This window comes from Sciurus carolinensis, chromosome 15, assembly GCF_902686445.1.
Source record: "Sciurus carolinensis chromosome 15, mSciCar1.2, whole genome shotgun sequence".
NCBI lineage: Eukaryota > Metazoa > Chordata > Mammalia > Rodentia > Sciuridae > Sciurus > Sciurus carolinensis.
In genome coordinates, this window is record NC_062227.1 from 69,300,997 (window position 1) to 69,320,294 (window position 19,298).

The 19,298-nt window shown below is 41.8% G+C and overlaps 1 protein-coding gene across 1 annotated transcript; it reads left to right on the top strand.

Annotated features, from left to right (window-relative positions):
- Nucleotides 1-2,268: 2,268 nt before the first annotated feature.
- Nucleotides 2,269-15,739, top strand: Serpinb2 (serpin family B member 2). The gene is made up of 8 exons (XM_047526575.1): nt 2,269-2,316; nt 6,229-6,405; nt 9,464-9,583; nt 11,121-11,249; nt 11,744-11,861; nt 13,281-13,423; nt 14,266-14,430; nt 14,771-15,739. The coding sequence occupies exons 2-8, from the start codon at nt 6,238-6,240 to the stop codon at nt 15,173-15,175; spliced, it is 1,248 nt and encodes a 415-aa protein (XP_047382531.1). The 5' UTR covers nt 2,269-2,316; nt 6,229-6,237; the 3' UTR covers nt 15,176-15,739.
- Nucleotides 15,740-19,298: the final 3,559 nt, after the last annotated feature.

Genomic DNA, 19,298 nt, shown 5'->3' on the forward strand with positions numbered 1-19,298 from the left:
ATTTCCCCCAATAAAATTCTCCCATAAATAATTTCCCAGAACTGGGTTTACCAGTCTATTATTCAGAGATCATGGCATCTCTGAATAATGTCAGAACAAAACCAGATAGATGGGTTGCAGCATGAGATTATTTGGTGTAGGCAATCAACAGTACCCGCTGTATAGAAGGTATTAGGAAATTCAAGTTTAGAGAGGCTGATGAATATGTGCGAGATTATCTGACTTGTAAGCGACAGAACAGAGGATTGAAATCAGACATTTCCAAGTATTTCAGAATCCCAGTCCTTACTCACCACACTGAACAGCCTCTCCAGAGGGTTTTTAGCATCTTACTCAATTCACTAAAAACCATTTAGCAAGAACGCAGTTGGTCCTTATCTTTGTTCTTGCTACTGAAGGGGAACCAAGTGTATTACCTAGTTAGGGATACAACCTAACTCAGGTGACGCAGCTAGGGTCCATGAGATTATTACATTGGAAACACAGTGATTGGTGCTGTGTTTCTATGTGGAAGGAGCTCGCTGAGGGCTACCAGTCAGAGCAGATTCCATGGGAGCCATGGGGTACAGAGAGCCTCACAGATTTGGAGGAGCGGGGAGAAGGATGGCTGGAGTGAGAGCAACCAGGGGGGAAGCGGCACCCCTGAAGAGTGGCTGGAGCAAAGGGTGGCTGTGCTCTGGCTGCGTTGGTGGGATCTGCAGCAAACCACGGGGCTACCAGCACATGGTTAAAGAGCAGTTGACCACGTTGGTCACACACACCTCAGGGCTGAGGTTGAAAAGGGAAACAGACCACCAAGCAGTAATATCTGCCTAGCTCCCTGGAGGAGAGAACTGAGTACCGAGGGATGATAAATCTTGCAAAAGAATCAGTAGCTCCCTAAGAGTTTCCTTTGGGCTAATGGATCAATTTAAGAAATGGAAAAAATCTTCCAGAAATTAAAAATCAAATGAGACACATATGTTATCACACACCTGGACCTGGTTCCTCAGGGGTTGAGGCAAGAGGATTGCAAGTTCAAGGCCAGCCTGGAATACCTAGGGGTCTAAAAATGAAAAAAATAACTGAAAATATGGTTCTGTGGTAGAGGGTCACTGGGTTCCAGCCCTAGTACTGAAAAAAACAAAACAAAACGCCCACAAATAATTTGGTTCTTGAGTGCCAAGTAGATTTTGAAGAATACGCCTATCCTATCCAGCTGTTCTTCAAATAATAAAAGGGTTTGAATTAAGTTATCCCATGCCTTTGTGATCAGAGACTCACTTAAGGGTAGTATCTGGTGCTGTGGACCAAAGCCAAGCTGAAGTGCTCACGCAGGGCTCAAACCCAGTCTTGGCCTCAGGGACACTTCAGTGTCATGCCGCTCTCCAGGAACAGGCAGGAGCCTGCCATGCCAGCTGAGGAGCATGGCGATATTACTGCTTTTCTACCCTGCACACCCAGTAAAGCCCAGAGAAGAGAAACTTTTTTTACAAGGTGTTGCTGATTCTAGCAAGATGAACGTTTTCAGATTTATGATTATATTTACTTATCCATCATTTTCTTAATCTATTTTCATTCCAAAATTCCTTTCGTCGAATCTAAAAACCTGGTGATTTTCTCAATCGAGTTTTCAAGATCCTCATTTCCAATCAACATGTATGATTTGTCTAGAATTATAAATCAACGTGAGCAGTGGATTGTCACTGTTTGCAACAGGATGAGATCTATGATTTAATTAAGGGAAAGTTCTTTGGGTGTGGCTCGTGACAGGAGATTAAGGTAGAACCCAGAAATATTTAGGATATTATAGTTTGAGAAAATGTAAGAGTGTGACAGTTCTAAGAAGGAAAAGTTGTGACTTTCTCTTTCTTTTCCTGTCCGAAGTGTCACTTGGTTCTGCCTAGACTCAAAAGAAAGATGGTATTGTTGCTATCTATTTCAAAGAGCTCATGAATCACGATTTTCTGAAGGTGGAAGGAGAACTGTGGGATTTGATACTCAGAATGAGCAGAGAGGAAAAACTGTGGTGGGGTGGGAGGAAGGTTTAAGCCAATTTTGACAGGCTCCTGTAGATGTTGCTAAATTCTGACATTTCTCAGTGATGTCATTCTCCTAGTAAGTTTCTTCAGCTGTGTCTTTTACAAAAAGCATTTCTATTCCAATGAAATCCGAGTAAAATGTTGAATCACACGAAAGATACACATTAAAGAAAAAAAAAAAAACCAAAACGCTGTATGGGAGGGGCAGAGCCTTATAAAACCAGTCATTACTGTGTCTAAGCTGTGACAACTCTCCAAGGAACACTCCCAGTCTGACGGCAGCTCAGAGAACAAGGTATTTCAGTCACCTCCATGGCCATCTCTATGGGCTACGTGGTTTCACTATTTTCTTCCTAGGACTGTATTGTTCATATATTGAGAATTCAGATGTAGGATGTTTCCAGAGGGTTAGATTTGAAAAATAGAGTCCTGTTGTATTGATTAGTTGTTTGTTTAACTGAAAATATATTAGTTCAAGATCTGGATTAAAAATTTATAATAACATTTGACTTTGAATCTCAGAAGCCACCAAATGCCTATGTAGCATTAACCAAACCAAAATGTACCTTCATTCAAGTTGTGATGTCAACTTTACTGCACTGGTTAGAATATGCGTATTCTGCATGGGCTATTATGGTGATACTGAATCAGATGGAAATAGCTACATAAATTAAAATATTTTCACTTAAGCAATGAAAATATTTTTAAAGAAATAAAAGGAAAAGAGGGTTCTGTTTCCTTCTAAAATTAACTGCCAGAAACTATAGAAATAAGGCAGAGATTTGAGCTGATTCAATTCAACATCAGAATATGTTTCCTGAATTTAGTTCAATAATGGATCAGTTTTGTGAAAGAGAAAATTGAGCTAAACAAGTTGTTGGGTTGACTAAGTAGGCAATTTCATACCTACAAACAGATAATTATTCATCACGAAAATTGTCAACCAACAGAAACTGCTTTCAATTTGTGGGGAAAATAAGTGGTAATTTTTGATGGGTTGTTTCTTCTTAACTATTATTATTTTTTTTGTTTTTAATTGTTTTTTGTGGTCAATTTCAAAATATTTGCATTAGGTAGTCATGCAAAAAAAATGTTTAAAATGCTGCAGCAAACTAACACCCAGACTTGGTGAGCAGGGGGACTGTGTCGTGTGCCTGTGGCACCTGCCAGATTCTTTATCACCTCTGCCAAGTTTCAGTGGTGCAGTTGGCAACCTGCATTTCAGGAACTAACACAAACATCAGGAAGCCCGGCCCTGCCCATAATTTCCATTCATTCATCCCAACGGCAATATTAAACATTGACGGGAGTATGTGTTTGGAAGTTGATGATGTGGTGTGACTTACTCCACTGTCAAGCAGTTCACAAGAGGCTACCTGTTCTGGGAGGCTCTGTAACTGAGATCATTCCATGATTTCCATTTTGCATTGCCTTGGCAGATTTCCATCTAAACATAAGGTGTGGGCTTGTCTGAGAGTCAGGAAACCGGGTATGCAGATGCCGTCCTAGGTTTCTAAATTGTGAGCCTCTCAAATCTTACTTGAGAAGTTTGTAGGGAAGTCACTAGATTTGTAATCAGAAGACTAGGTCAGCCTGGCTCTGGAACCAAGTGGCTGTGCAATCTGCATCGTTACGTTTTCATTAATTTAACAGTATTCCTAAACTTTACCGGGCAAGTAATTGTATAAATTAAACAGAAAAAGTAGCTGAAGAAATTAGGTAACTGCAACATAGACATAAAATATTATTATTTATTTCCATTTTATTTTATTTTGCAGACCTGGGGTTTGAGCTCAGTGGTACTTTATCACTGAATTACATCCCCAGTTCTTTTTACTTTTTTAATTTTGAGATGGGGTCTCATTAAATTTCTCAGTCTGGTTTTCAACTTCCAATCCTTTTCCCTCAGCCTCCCAAAGAGCTGGAATTGTAGGTGCAATGGCTTCATTGCACCTAGCATAAAATATTATTTCTATGTTAAATATGATAAATGGAACCTAATTTAGAAATAGAATTCAGAAGGGTTTTTAGAGAAGTAAATGAATCTAGGACAATTTGATTCTATTCTTATTAACATTTTGTTCTTTATCAATTTATCTGAAATCCTAACTTAGAATAAACTGCCCTTTCTGATAGTTTGTCTCAACACTTAAATTTTACTAATGTCAAAATGATTGGCTGAGCAGATTATTACAAAGAACTACTTTTCTTGTTCTGGTCTCTTATTTAAATTTTCACATGGAAATAGAGAAATATTTTATTTATGTTTTTAAGACCCAGCTTGTTTCCAGAAGGTGTTGAGGATAATTCATCTAGAAAACGTCTATCTAAGTCTAGCTATAAAACTTTTTAATTAGTACAAGGAAGAAGAAATGAACCACTGAGCTCTCCATATCAATCTAGTCTAGGTGACAAAGCAAGAGAAGAGAATTAGTGCTTTTTTAAACTCGATGAACTTTCTAGGAGCTTTGCAGATTTGCTGCTTTCCTGTTTTTATTTCCTCTTTCCAGCATTTCTCAAGCTGTGACTTGTCTAGCTCTGACGTGTCACAGTGGAGGTGTGCACCAGCAAGCGAGGGGCCCTGGAAAGGGTGGCTTTCTGAGTGCAGCCTGGGCTTGGAGCCCTGCCCCGTTACAGACAAGCTGTGTGACCTTACCCGAGTTATCAACCTCTATGAGCATCAGCACGTGATCCAGACACGAGGGGTACGATTACCTCATGTGGAGACTGTAAAGGTTGAAAAAGGAGATCAGAGGAGAGGACAAGTTTTTACTTAATTTACCATTTTGTCTTGACAAAACCAGGACTGGATCATATTTCAAATGAGAAATTTTGATACAAATTTCAATTACTTTCTTAAAAAAGAAGAACTTATCAATTAAGGGTTGATATGAGACACACATGGATTAGAGAGACAAGGGATGACGGGTCCCGTTGGGAGCCCTGGTAGGCAAGGGGACAGCTGCAGACATGGATCATCGCGGGCACCTACTGGGCCCCTCTCAGTTCTAGGAAGTTGTCACAAGAAAGTTTCCCCAGAGAGGTTGTGTCAGCGTTGCTTGGTATATTTATGGATTTTGGTAATTATAGGGTGTGCTATAAACTGTGATGAAAGAAAGGCAACTAGAAAGATGATTGTCCCTCTGAACACACACACACACACACACACACACACACACACACCCCTTGGGAGTTTCCAAGCATTCAGTTGCACACAGAACCTTAGGCCATGGAGGTGTGTCTGTTGTTTATTTTCAGGTGGGTGATAAATCGAGTGTACGTGTGTTTTCGTACACCTGGGATTATCCCTGCCTTCCTGCCTGGTCGGCTTTCCACCTGGCGGTTGGGGAACAACAAAAAGGAGCCCTTTCTGTGCTTCCAGTAATCAACTCCCCAGCATAGGAACTGCTTTTAAGGCAAAGCTGTGGTTATGTGTGTTGGAGGGGGCGGATTTGTAGGAGCTGGGTGAAGTACAGACTCTCACACATAAGCCACTCCTAGGAGCAGGGGACCTGAAAGAGTGCTGAATATCTCAACTGGAGCCAACAAGAGTGTGCATGTGGCATATATTTGAGTGTGTGTGAATTTGCCTGTGTGTGCGTGTGTGTGTGTGCATGGGGTGCATGTGGGTGCAGTGTAGCATCACCCTGCAGCACCTACTTGGTTCCAATTCCTATTCTTGCCATATACAGCTGAATGACAGAGGTCACTTAATATCTGCATTTCCTTTGTAAAAAGAAGTAGCAGTGCCTTCCCATAGGATCTCAGTGACAATGACAAGATTAGGACAGGTAAAGTGTTCCGAACTCACCTGTTAGACAAGAACTCGATGAATGCTATTTATTATGACTGCTATTATTATCAATATTCTTATACAGAGTAATATAAAGCATCACTGCTTATCATAAAGTTGTTCACTGTCTCAGAATCATAACATCATTTACAGGATCCGGTGAAAAGTGAAACTGCAGGGGGTTTTAAAGTTTTTCCAAGATGGGCACAGATCAGTCTTGCACCAGCATGGGCCCTTTGTGACCGCACAGGTCACATGACTTTGAAGTTGTCCTTGTGCGCCCTCATATTATTCCATGGAGGAAGAACAGAGAGGGAAATCCTACCCTATGTAGGGAACATCTGTTGACCACACCCAAAATGCTGCACCATTTTTTAGAGTTTTTTTTTTTTTCCATCTTTATTTTCCTTCTAGATTGAAGCAATGGAAGAACTTTATGTGGCAAACACCATCTTTGCCCTCAATTTCTTCAAGCATCTAGCAAAAGTGAATGCCACCCAGAATGTCTTCTTCTCTCCTTGGAGCATCTCCTCCACCATGGCCATGGTCTACCTGGGTTCCAGGGGCAACACTGAAGACCAGATGGCCAAGGTCAGTTTGCATTGAAGCTTCCCATTGGGTCTGAGTGATTCCTGAACTGAATTGTAGAATTGCTTGTGTTCTGTGTTCAGGTCTTTGACTCTAAGAAGACAGCGATCGTGCATGCTAACAAGTCACCAGCCCTTACAACTTGGGTTCCTTAGACTTAAATGAACAAAGCAAGCAGGAAACCCCTCAACCATAGATAGCAGAAGGCATATCAGAGTTTATAGCCTGCAAGACTAAAAGAGTTAACAGTGACATCTTTCATTTTAATAATACAGCATTCATAGTATTCATAGTGAGTGTTTTGCACACATTCTCTCACTTGGTTTTAAGGTAAGTATCATTTTATAGATAACAACATCGGCAGTGTGAATGAAGAACCTATCCCAAGGTCATCCATGGTATTCTAACTCCTAGTTCAGGCTCCTTCCATTGCTCTGCCACTGTGGAGCATCTGTTCTCCATACCTGTGAAGAAGTCCTAATGGCTTCAGGAGAGTCACAGAGAGAAAGGAAATGCACCAGAAGAGTGGTCACTGCACTCACAGAGACACCTAGGTAGAGGTGGCTGCAGAGGATCTCATCATGTTATCCAGCCTGTGAACCATGGGGCCTGCCATTGTGTATGGCCGGCCTTCAAATCGAGGTGGACAAGTGTGCAACAGCATTGCCAGATCCTCTTTGTCAAGGCCTCTGCTTTCCTTCCCAGGACACAGATCCAGGCAGGGTACCCTTTCCACTGTGGCTGAGCCCTTAATTTGCTGAACTGCTTCAATTGCCCATGACCATAGACTTAAGGGATTCATTCAGCATATTTAAGATTCTCATGATCCTGTTTTTCCTAGATCAGCGATCTGGACATGGTCATCATGTCATTAAAATTCCTTTGTGTTAACATCCGTACTAACATTAAAATTGAATGCTTTAAATACAAGCAGGCATTGTGCTTTCAGTCACACCAAAATGCCACTGGCTGGTTTCTGGATTCTCATGAGAATTGTACCTGAGTACAAATACATCCCTCTCAGGAACATGGTGACCCATTTAGGGTGGGCCTCCTTAGAAGTATGGTTTCACAGAGAGCACATTGGCCAGTCCTGCTGCAGAAGGAGAGGAAAGGACCTATCACTCTGTGCTTATGGCAGTTAAACATCAAGACTTATGACAAAATCCAGTTGCTCAACTCTGGTACCAGCAGGATTTGGCAACATTCCTTCCCCTTTATTTTCTTTCACCCCTGGAAAAATATAAATAGTAAACTGCATTGAAAACCTTTAAAGACATCGAGGTTTTACATTTTTTAATGTAAAGGAATCAGAAGCAATACATTTGAGGGCAAATGCTAAGTAAGATGCTCTGGGTTGTTAAAGTAAAAAACTTGGTTTTGATGCTAAAGGAAAAATGAATGCATTGGTCACCCCGGCCTCAAGACACCTTTTCTGTATATCAAGTGTTTTCAGAAATTGGAACTGTGCAAAGATTTTATGTAATCTTCTTATAACTCTGTTGCATGTGCAAATTTTCAAATTCTAGTGCTTATTTGATTGCCTCCTGAATAAAAAGAATGTGCAGTTCCTTGGCTTGGAGGAGAAAGCCATGGACTTCAGGGACAGGTCCGTAAGTGTTTGCGTCCTGGCTGTACCACTTACTACCTGTGTACAGGCCTGGAAACCCTCTGAGCTGCAGTTTTCTCATCTATAAAATGGTAATGAAAATGGATAACTTGTAAGACTGCTGAAAAGATTAGAGAGAACATGTAAAGCACCTAGCCACACTTGTTGTAATAATAGTTCATACTGGTGAGTGTCATAGCCAGACACCTCTCTAAGAATGTCTTCAAAATTCTATGAGGTAGTTGCTGTGATTTTACATTTTGCACATGAGGAAATTAGGGCAGGAGAAACCACCCAATTGGGAGCTGGAAGAGGTAGCGTAGATGAAATGAAGGAAACTCCTGGAGAGCAGGTCCACATGAGATCAGGGTGCCAGTGAGGAAGGTTTCTGCAGCTCTTATCTTAGGATGAGGCCATGGACCAAGGATCTGTCCAGGCCAAGCTGCCTCAGGGTGGCCCAGGGTCACCTCACATCCCCACTTTTGCAAGGGCATTGCCTGAGTGACTTTGCAGTGAATAAGGGTCAATTGTCTTGGAAGGGAGGAAACCAGAGAAGCCACTGCAGGAAATATTCTTCTCTCGCGTGGGTACAGAGGGGGACGACTTCTTTTCAGAGAGTGTGGCAAAATGTAGGACATATGTCATTGGGGGGCAGTTTAAGGTCCCTAAAGTGCTAACACTGCTCACTCCAGTCCAAGAATTCACCAACTGGCCGGGCGTGGCAGCCCTTCTTCATTAGCAAAGCCCCAATCATCCGTCCATTTACAGAATTGGCTTCTTACCACGGGCCCAGCAAGGAAGTGCAGCAGGTCTTGGGGTGAGGGCCTTGCAGGTACTGAGACTGACAAGCTGGACATGCAAGAGTGCCCTGGAGAGGGGACCTGAGCAGCTCCGTGGAAGGCCTGTCTTCACCTGCCAGCTTCACTGTGGGATCTCAACTGCCCACTTACACTGTGGATCCATCTTGTTATCAGATCCCTGTAATTTTTCCCCTGCATGGACTATAATTTCTCTCTATGTACATATGATATGTACTAAGATTTTGGATGATCCCTGTTTACTACTGACAATCTGTTTCTATGTGTAAGCTTATTTTTATTCTCCGTTTTTGACAGATGAGCGAGAGAATGATAAGAGGGAGGTAAAAGGTTCTGAGTTAGTTGTTTTCTCTAAAATGCTAACATTTTTTTCAAGGCAATTTATGGGCTGAGTGATAATCTAGATAATTTAGGGAAAGGGTCATAAATCCTCTCATAATAACAAACATTTCCAAAGTGGCCAGTGTGTGAGTTAATACAACCCCCTCAGGTGGTTTCCTTGAAGGGAAATTAAATTGCTGACCCTTCCAGATCACACAGCAGGGGTATACGGAGGCTCCCACACGCCAGGCAGGGAGCCAGAGACACTTGAGTCCAGCAGGGGAGTGTCATCATCCCCCGTTTCTGATCGCAGGTACTTCAGTTTGACAAAGTTGGAGACTACAGCGTCGCCCCAGGGGCCTGGCAGAATCTCACTGGTTGTAACTCCATGCAGCAGACACAGAAGGGAAATTATCCTGATGCTATTTTGCAGGTAACTGACTCATTTCTTCATCTTTCTTTTGTATTCTATTTCTAGGATCTTGTTTTCTCAAAATCAGAGTGTTAGGCTGGGAAGGGACCTAGAGCAATTTCCCCCAGCCACTCAGAGTCATGAAGTAAATATCCCAAGGTCAACTAGTAACCAAGGGCAGGGCCAGGGTAGATTCCAGACCTTAGGTCAAGGTGGTTTCTAAATTCTACCATATCTCTCTGCCATTAATTATTTATAGGTAATTTATTTTCAAACTATTCTCTACTATTGTAGAGACATCTAGAATACACATGTAGATGGAAATTTCCAGAGGAGAGAGGGTGTGGGGGTGACAATAGTTCAATGGTAAAGGCCATGCCCATGTAGGGTGTGAGAGGCCACTGACTTTCAGGGATCTATGTGTCTATATGTCTGTCTATCTATCTATCTATCTATCTATCTATCTATCTATCATCTATGGTAGTATTAACTTTTCTCAATTATCCAGTTCCTTAAAGATCCTCAGCTGTCTGGCTACATTCTAGGAACTGGTAGCGATGTGCTCCTATTGGTAACCAGCTTCCATGCTTATGGCTATGAGATAGACCATGAGGAGGTGTCTCCCATAGCTTCCTTCCTGGACATGGTGATGCTCCATCCACCCATCTATCACATAGGGCATTATGGGCTAGAGGAGGTGGAGAAGGCACCTAAACCTGGAGCTTTCACCAAGTGTCCTGCAACATCTGGAAGTCCATCTGGAGGGCTCCTTCTCTGCTGCAGTCCCAGCTGCTGCTGTGACTGAGCACCATGTCTGTCACAGTGCCTACAACTGTAGGTTGGGCACTGGAGTTCCCAATCACTTTCATGGTTTTCTAAAACCCAGATTTTCCACTGTGTAGGCTACCCTATAAAATGGGTAACTATAGAAGCCATACGAACCTTGTTAGATCATTACCAAGGTAACATGTTCCCTCTAGGTTTATCAAGAGCTTTGCAACTGACAAATGTGACAAAAATTGTATACACTCTAGTTATGCGATGTCATGATTTGATATCCCCGGACATTGTGAGATGATTATCACAAATTAATGCACCATCACAACTAGTTACCATGTGTGTATGGGGGAGTAAGGACATTTAAAATATACTCTATTCACAAACTGTTAAGGGAACAATATGGCATTTTAAACTATAATCAGCATGTTATACTTTAAATCCTCAGAACTTACTCATTTTATAAATATAATGAAAATTCCTTACAGAACCTGAAGTTTAGAAACTAGAAAGGAATCCACCTTTCTTGGAGGTTGTTTGTGACTCCTGGTTGAATCCAATCTATAAAAAGAATAAAATTTGAAGCAAATTTAATTTTATCTCATTGACTTTATGAACCACATCCTTATGAAAACCACTTCGAGATTCCTCTAAAGGACCAAAAAAATTATGCACAATTTTGGTGTCTTATTACTATGTTGAGAAAAGCTATCATTGCTTAAGAAATATCTTGCTTAGTAGTCCCATGTTGTAAGAAGAAAATCTCTTTCTTGTGTTTAAGGCACAGGTGAGGGACAAAGTCCACTCCTCCTTCCACTCCCTCAGCTCGGCCATCAACGCAACCACGGGGGATTACTTATTGGAAAGTGTCAGTAAGCTGTTTGGCGAGAAGTCTGCGAGATTCAAGGAAGTAAGTGAAGCCTGTGACCAGGATGACGGGTCCCAAACCAGCATAAAGGTTCTGTCCAGGTCCCTGTGTGCAACTCATACAGAGTCAGGGTTCCACACCAGCTCCCTGAGGCTGGCCTCACATATCCACTGTCCCTCCTGTTTCCTTTGTCAGATTTTCCCCCTATCTATCACAAATGTCCCTTTTGCAATGTAATAAATCAGGAGGATGAAACCAACTGCTTTCCAGAGTCACTGTTCCCCGCACTAAACCTCTCTGCTTTTATTTATTGTCTATTATGTGAAGAATGCAGAGTTTGTGCTAGAGCGTGAGGAGAGGGCTAAGGGAGAACTTGTAATCTGAGCTATGTCTTCCTTCAGCACCCCTCCAGCCAACTTCCACCCCAGCTCCTCCCCTCGGCCTCCCAGTCTTGTCAGGAAACCCATAATTCAAAATCACACCCTGGCTTGTTCAATATATATTCTATGTAAACTTTGGCATTTTCTGCATTAAAGGAATACTTGCAATTCTGTAAGAAATATTACTCAATGGAACCCCAGGCAGTAGACTTCCTGGAATGTGCAGAAGAATCCAGAAAAAAGATTAATTCCTGGGTCAAGACTCAGACCAAAGGTAAAACTTACGAAATATTTTCTTCTTTCCACTTAGAAAAATTTGATCTATCTTTTAAAATCATTCTTGAACTTATCCTTCATTCCCTGAACATTTGTCCAACTTAAGTCACTTTGTTAAGTAACTTTACTCATGTTTAGCTCAATGAGGTTTTAAGAAAAAAAGAAATGAGGTCCAATAATAGAAGACATGTTCAATACTTAAATATTTTGCTTGTAGATATTACCAGAGTATAAAATATAAGAAGACACAAAAGTTTCAAGCAGGAAAAATTAGAATTGAAATAATTGTGGCTCTGGGTCACTGTGCACAAAAACAAAAAAATAAGGACTTGTCCCTCAGGGGAGGAGCTGGTGTGAGCTGTGAAGAACTCTGGCCACGCTGCAGGGAAGGGCCATGAAATTCTTTCTACGCTTTCTTCCTTCACCATGCAAAACCAGTTCATTGTCGAGTTCTTTGGTCTCCGCTTCATCTCCTCTTGTTTTCTAAGCCACCTATAGCATTTTAATGCACGTCCTTGATTCTTTTCATAGGCTCCGGCTTCCCTTTGCATTTTCACAAGGACTCAAACTTAATTAGGTCATTCATTCGTTGTTATCGAATTCATTTGTGAAGTCAATAAATATTTATGTAACACATAGTATGTACCAGGCAGGCCCTGCACGTGGAGATGAGGATAAAAATGGTAAACCAGCCATCATGGAGCAGTTGTGAGGTTGAGTGACAGAATGACTTTGAATGGTGGGAAGACTTTGGAGCAGGTGCTCAATAAATGGACTGCTTCTTACACTGTGTTTTTAAAGATTGCGCTCAGAAGCTGTTGTGTCTAGAACCTTCTCTGGCTCACTCCTTTAAGCCTTTTTCAGCATCTTTACACTATTTCATAACTGGTTTTGAATGTCTCTTCCAGCACTCGAACCTCTTCAGAATGCTTCTTCCTTTCTCATCACTGTACTCCTCCTACTTCATCTCCACCACAACTTAAAAACGTTTTGGAAAACCTGTTCACCTTTCAGACTCAAGACTGGAGCAGGTCTAGAAGGACAAAGTGGCACACCACAGGTGGCCACTGTTAACGTTCACTGGAGCCTCTTTCACTTCCTTCTGGGTCCAATAACTGTCAGAAAACCATGAAACATTGAGCAAACACTTAATATAAAGGGAAGTGAAAATCTCCTTTCCAAAGTTGATAGTACTTTTATACTTGAAATGCATTATTCTTTCATTTTCTCTTGGATTTCATAAATCTTCTGAGCTTTGAGTAAATTTAGAGAAAAAAGAGTTGAGCGTGAAGATCAACGTCTCTGCAGAGTTTGACAGCTGTGGATACCCAATGTGACAGATTCTTGAAAGGGTCAAGAAATCCTATGTTCACGGTTCTTGATTACAAATCCTAATCCTGCGTTGTGTTTTCTGTAGGCAGAATCCCAAACCTGTTACCTGAAGGTTCTGTAGATGTGGAGACCAGGATGGTTCTGGTGAATGCAGTCTACTTCAAAGGAAAGTGGAAAACTCCATTCGAGAAGAAACTAAATGGGCTTTATCCTTTCCGTGTGAACTCGGTATGAGAAAACAGGATGCACTTCTCTAATCACATATTTTAGGGCTTCAGATAAAACAAAGACAAAAAATTAGAGACAACTCATTGATTCTCCTCCATGACTTGCTGGTTACAACTCATGCATGTCAGATACTGACTTTTTCGAGTTACTGAGCATCATTCAATAATTTCCTAAGAGGTGGTATTAGTAGAGGTGAGGACCATGGATTTTCCAGTCACACATTCCTGAACTCAAATGCTGGCTCTCCCACTTACCAGCTGTGCATTCCATGGTTGGTCTTTTATGCATTCCCTGGTTGGCTTATAAAACAAGGATAATATAATTTCAATGTAAAAGGTTGTTGTAAATATTCACTGAGACTTAGCAGAGTGGTAGGTACTGAACAGATAGAAATTTTTTTTCTTTTCTGTTTTTGGTACTGGGGATTGAACCCAGAGGGACTTTACCACTAAGCTACATTCCCAACCCTTTTTATATTTATTTTGAGACAGGGTCTTGCTAAATTGCTTAGGTCTTCATTAAGTTAGTGAGGTTGGCCTCAAACTTGCAATCTTCTTGCCTCAGTTGCTGGAATTATAGATGTGTGCCATAACACACAGAAAACAGTCATTTATTAGTATTATTGGGTATTATTATTGTTGTCATTGCTATTGTTGTTTATCTTACTGAATAAGAACATAATCTTGAAAAAATAAATACCCACTGAAGGGTACACAAATAACTTGTTTTTTAAAGCTATATTTCTTCAACACTAGAGGAGGTTACGCTCCCTTTTATATCTATGTGTAAATCTCTTGGCATCTTAGAATTCACTTTCACCTTTCACTTTTGAATAATTTCAGACTCAGCATGTACCTGTACAGATGATGTACCTGCACGAGAAGCTGAATATTGGGTACATAGCGGACTTGAAGGCTCAGATTCTAGAACTCCCATATGCTGGGGATGTCAGCATGTTCCTGTTGCTCCCAGATGAAGTTGCCAATGTGTCCACTGGCCTAGAGTTGGTGAGGCTTTACAATGTCAATCGTTTTAAACTTCTGAAGCTGAACTTATACTTTGTGAGATAAAAAGTAGAAAATCTACAGATAAAACAAACTGATGTGCAGTTTCTCACAGAAATCTGTGAATTGGTTGCTAGTCCCTGTGGCACATCTTGAAGTTTCATTCAAAGCCTTCATCATATGTTATACATGTTACTTTATTGAAAAAATTTGACTAATCTCTTAAATTTTTACATTACCCACAATGTGGCAAAGTCACTGATTTTAACATTAGACTTAGCACTGTTTTCCTTCCCGTCTCCAACTCACTGTGTCTTTTTGTTTGTTTTGTTCTGTTTTGCAGCTGGAAAGTGAGCTAACCTATGACACACTCAGCAAGTGGACTGGCAAGGACACCATGGCTGCAGACGACGTTGAGGTCTACATGCCCCAGTTCAAACTGGAAGAGCGCTACAGGCTCAAATCCATTCTGAGGAGCATGGGCCTGGAGGATGCCTTCAACAAGCACCGGGCCAATTTCTCAGGAATGTCAGAGGGGAATGACCTCTACCTTTCTGAGGTGTTCCATCAAGCCACGGTGGATGTCAACGAGGAGGGCACGGAAGCAGCAGCTGGCACTGGGGCCATTATGACAGGGAGGACTGGTCATGGTGGCCCACAGTTTGTAGCAGACCATCCTTTCCTTTTCTTTATCATGCACAAAATAACCAAGAGCATCCTATTTTTTGGCAGGTTCTCCTCACCTTAAAATTGAAAAATTCTGCTTTGACACAGGATTTTGTGGCATGAGCTATCGGTTTCAGAATTGCTACATCAAATGCCAAAAGTTTAGAGACTTTTTCTTAATATTTCTATTCTTCTGAACAACTTCCGCAACACGCTAAATACAAACTCAGAAATCATTACATGACTGTCAGTCATAACATTACAATTCTCTTCATCATTTGATCTCCTAAAATGAGATGATACACATTAAGTTCTTCCCTGTTGTTAGTTTATATCACAGAGGTAGCTTTTTCTGTTATTTATTATTTTATATAATAGTGGTTTTTAAATTATTGTCCACTGTCTATTTAATGTAACTGATAAAGTTACAGAAGCAAGTGGTCATCTATCTAAAGAAATGCACTCACTTGTTTTTATAATGAAGGATGAGTATGTGTTCTACCATGCTCTTCCATAGAAATATCTGGAAGAAATCATTGAACAAAAGGCAGATGTATGTTATGCACATTTCTAGCATTATGTATCACACATGTGCATGTGCAGCTCATGTAAAAATACAAACACGCAATAAATAAACATGTTTATGCTCAACTATCCATTTGTTGTCATTCCATTAGGTCTGCAGATCATAAGACCTGTTATACCTTGCACGTCAGTAAGCATTCCATTACTGTGACAATATACTTGTGTAATCCACTTTAAAAGGGGAAAGGTTTATTTGAGTTCCCAGTTTCAGAGGTTTTAGTCCACGGTTTGTGGCCCTGTTGGTTTTGGGCCTGTGGTAAGGCAGTACATTATGGTGGGGAGTGTGTGGTAGAGTGGAGGTGCTCATTTAAGCCAGGATGGGATGTAGTTCAAGGGTAGAGCACCTGCCTAGTACACAAAAGGCCCTGGGTTCCATCCCCAGCACCACAAAACAAACAAACAAGCAACACTGTTGTAAGGTCAGGATGCAAAAGAGAAAGAAGAAAACAGCATCCTGTAATCCCCTTTGAGTGCATATCTCTAATCACCTAAAACCTCCCAGTGGCTCCATCTTTTAAAGGCTTCTACCACCAAGTTGGTTTCTAAGCTAACCAAGCCTTTAATACATGGACCCTTGGGGGACATTCCAGATCCACACTATAGCACCTTGATTCTCAGGAGTTGAGCATCATGACTCCTTTGAAAGAACCCAGCAGGCATAGGTAGGATAAAGGAGCCAAGGACATAACCAGCCATCCTGCAGAAAGATGGTGTTGAGGGTGAGGGGATAGGTCCTGTGAAAAATGCCTCAGAGCTTCTCAGAGCAGCAAACTGAGAAGAATGGTCTGGGTCAAAGTCCTTTGGTGGCACCAATGTCTAAACTCAGTGATACCAGGCACAACCACCAGGTCCGATGCTCCAGACACAGAATCGAGGTCACGGTGACTGAGCTGAGAGTTCAGAGCAGAGGAGATGGGCTGGGTGTAAGCAGGAGGGAAACGTGAGTGGCTCCTCCTGTGGGTGTTTGTCTGGAAGGGCACTGGATGCTCTGAGGAGGGCAGGGCAGAGCAGAGCTTAATTCAGCACCTGGGAACTAAGACAAATCGTAGGTTTGGGGACGCCTGATGGGCGGCAGAGCCTGGCTGCAGAAGTGGCGGGATTTGTGGAAGCGTATTCCTGGCTCCACTCCTTGTGATGTTGACCCATGAGGCGTGGTGGTTGAGGAAGGCGCCTTGAGACCCTGACAGTCTGCATCCAAACCCCAGTTCTAACACCTACGACAACTGTAACCATGCGACAAGTGTGGTGTGTCTTCTCACTTTGGTTTTCTTTCACTATAAATGTTTTTCATGAGGTTGATATGAACTCATAATTAAATAAGTGCATACATATTATGCAATTACAATAGATTTGGCATATGTAGTGTTTCATAAATATGAAATACACATTTAATAAATAATAATGATTATGATAATTGTTGCCTTTATAACTATGTGTGGCTGATTAAACACAGTCACAGAATTCCAGAAAGTTGTTCAATGAATTTTTCTTTTTGTTTTTTTATTCCTAGGGATTGAACCCAGGGGCACTTAATCACTGAATGGCATTCCCACATCCCCAGCTCATTGTACTTTTTATTTTGAGACAGGGTCTTTCTAAGTTGCTTAGAGCCTTGCTAAGTTGCTGAGACTGTCTTTGAACCTGATATATCTATATGTTTGGAGTGGTACTGGGGATTGAACCCAGGGATGAGCTATATCCCCACTGAGCTATATTCCCAGTCCTTTTTTATCTTCTTTATTTTGAAGTAAGGTCTTGCTAAGTTGTCGAGGCTGTCCTCTAACTTATGATCCTCCTATGTCCCAAATCACTGGGATTACAGGAGTGTGCCACTGTCTCTGGCTTCTCCAATGTATTTTATTATCCATTTTTTTCTATGTATTTTAATAATTAATTCAGAAAAGTGGTAGTGCTTGCTTTCTGAATAGTTTTGATGAGTGTTAAAAGATCCATCTTTCACTACCATTACTGAAAACAGAATCCAAGCGCAGGATTTGAGGTCCAAAACTTTTCAACACTTTGAGGATTTGATGCAATGATCTTCTGGTTGTCAAGGTGCTGGTGAGGGAGTTTATGTCAAGGTGGTTCTGGTACCTGGTACTTCTTATAAGGTCCTTTCTGGTTCTTGTTTTCTTTTTTTATCTTTTGGGATTTAATTGCATTAAGAGTATTGTCTTCAATTGATGTAGGGTTGCTTTGCTTTTCAAGTTATCCTGTTCCTCTCACCAGCAGGTTTTTGCACCTGTAAACCTGACTCTTGCTTCAGTTCTCAGGAGCCTTCAGTCATTGCTTTGGACTCAATGCTTGCACCCCGCAATGCTGGAAATTCATGTATTGAAACTCTAATCCCCCTAACATGATGATGTGTGAAGGAAGGGGGACTTTGGTAGGTGATTAGTTAGGCGGGGGCATTTGGGCAAAGTCCTGCGATGGGGCTGGAGCTCTCACAAGGAGACGAAGGGGTCAGAGGCTTTTCTCTGCCCCGTGAGCATGCACTAGGAAGGTAGCTGCCTGCAGACAGGAGCGGGGCCTGCGCAGGCACCGCCCATGCTGGCAACCGACCCAGACTTGCAGCTCTCATAAACGAGAATAGATTTATTTGGCAAGAAAACTGCTGGAGTTCTGTGACGTGGATGCATGGATGTGGATCTGCCTGTATCAAGAAGATCATGCATGTGTGTGAGCACATGATCCTGTGGGAGAGTAAATGCTTGCTGGTGAAGTTGCCCAGCCAGTGGAATTCAGCTACAGCAACCTGCACAGACTAAGACAGCCTGCATCTACGTCGTGGTCACTGCCCCACTGTCTATCCTCTTCTTCTATAGAATGATTTAATGCACCTGGAACTCTTCTCTCTACTGTTTTTGGGATACCTTATAAATCCACACCATCCAATGCGTCAATATCATAAAAACACTAGTGCGAATCTCTCCTTCCCACCCCTATTCCTCCTTCACTTAGTGTTCTCTCTCTCCCTACTGGCGACATAAGTACATAATGCTGCCAATACAAGCTTAACAGAGGACTGATCACCTCTTCCTCTTTTTCTGCCCCCTAACAAGTAACAAAATAACATACAAATGTGACATAGGTAGTATTTCTATAAATAGGGGTTGAATCAAGAAGTAAGAGGGAAAGGAATCTAGAAAGGGGTTGGGGGGAAATGTGAGTAAAACTGTCTGTGACTGTAAGGAGAGGAAACAGTTTCTTGGCCGATTAGGCAGAATCCACCGTGATGTGTTTAGTGTCACCTAAGAACTCTGCAGCCTCCTTGCTGAGCAACCATGGAGCTCAGGCAGCTCTGCTGAGCTGCTGTGGTCAAGGCAAACAGGCCCTCTATCTGGAGCCTCCACATGACACTTCCAGCTAAGAATAGTGCTGGGGCCACCCGTGCACGCTCGTATCTGCCCCCCCTGAGCCAAGCAGACATCCTGGATTTCCTCCCACAGGGTTCATTCCCCTGTGAAAGCCAGAGCAACCCTCCACTGGACTCTACACCAACTTTCAAATACTAAACTTGGAGCCAGTTTGCCAGGTCTGTGTGCTCCTGTGAAGAGAGAAAATGGAAACCACAAAACAGAATTGGCACCAATGTATCATAGATAGAAAGGGTCCTTCTC

Bases quoted from the DNA above. Each gene is read 5' to 3' on its own strand.
- Serpinb2 (XM_047526575.1), top strand. From the start codon at position 6,238: ATGGAAGAACTTTATGTGGCAAACACCATCTTTGCCCTCAATTTCTTC. The intron at 6,406-9,463 runs GTCAGTTTGCAT...TTCTGATCGCAG, and splicing joins CTGAAGACCAGATGGCCAAG to GTACTTCAGTTTGACAAAGT. The intron at 9,584-11,120 runs GTAACTGACTCA...CTTGTGTTTAAG, and splicing joins ATCCTGATGCTATTTTGCAG to GCACAGGTGAGGGACAAAGT.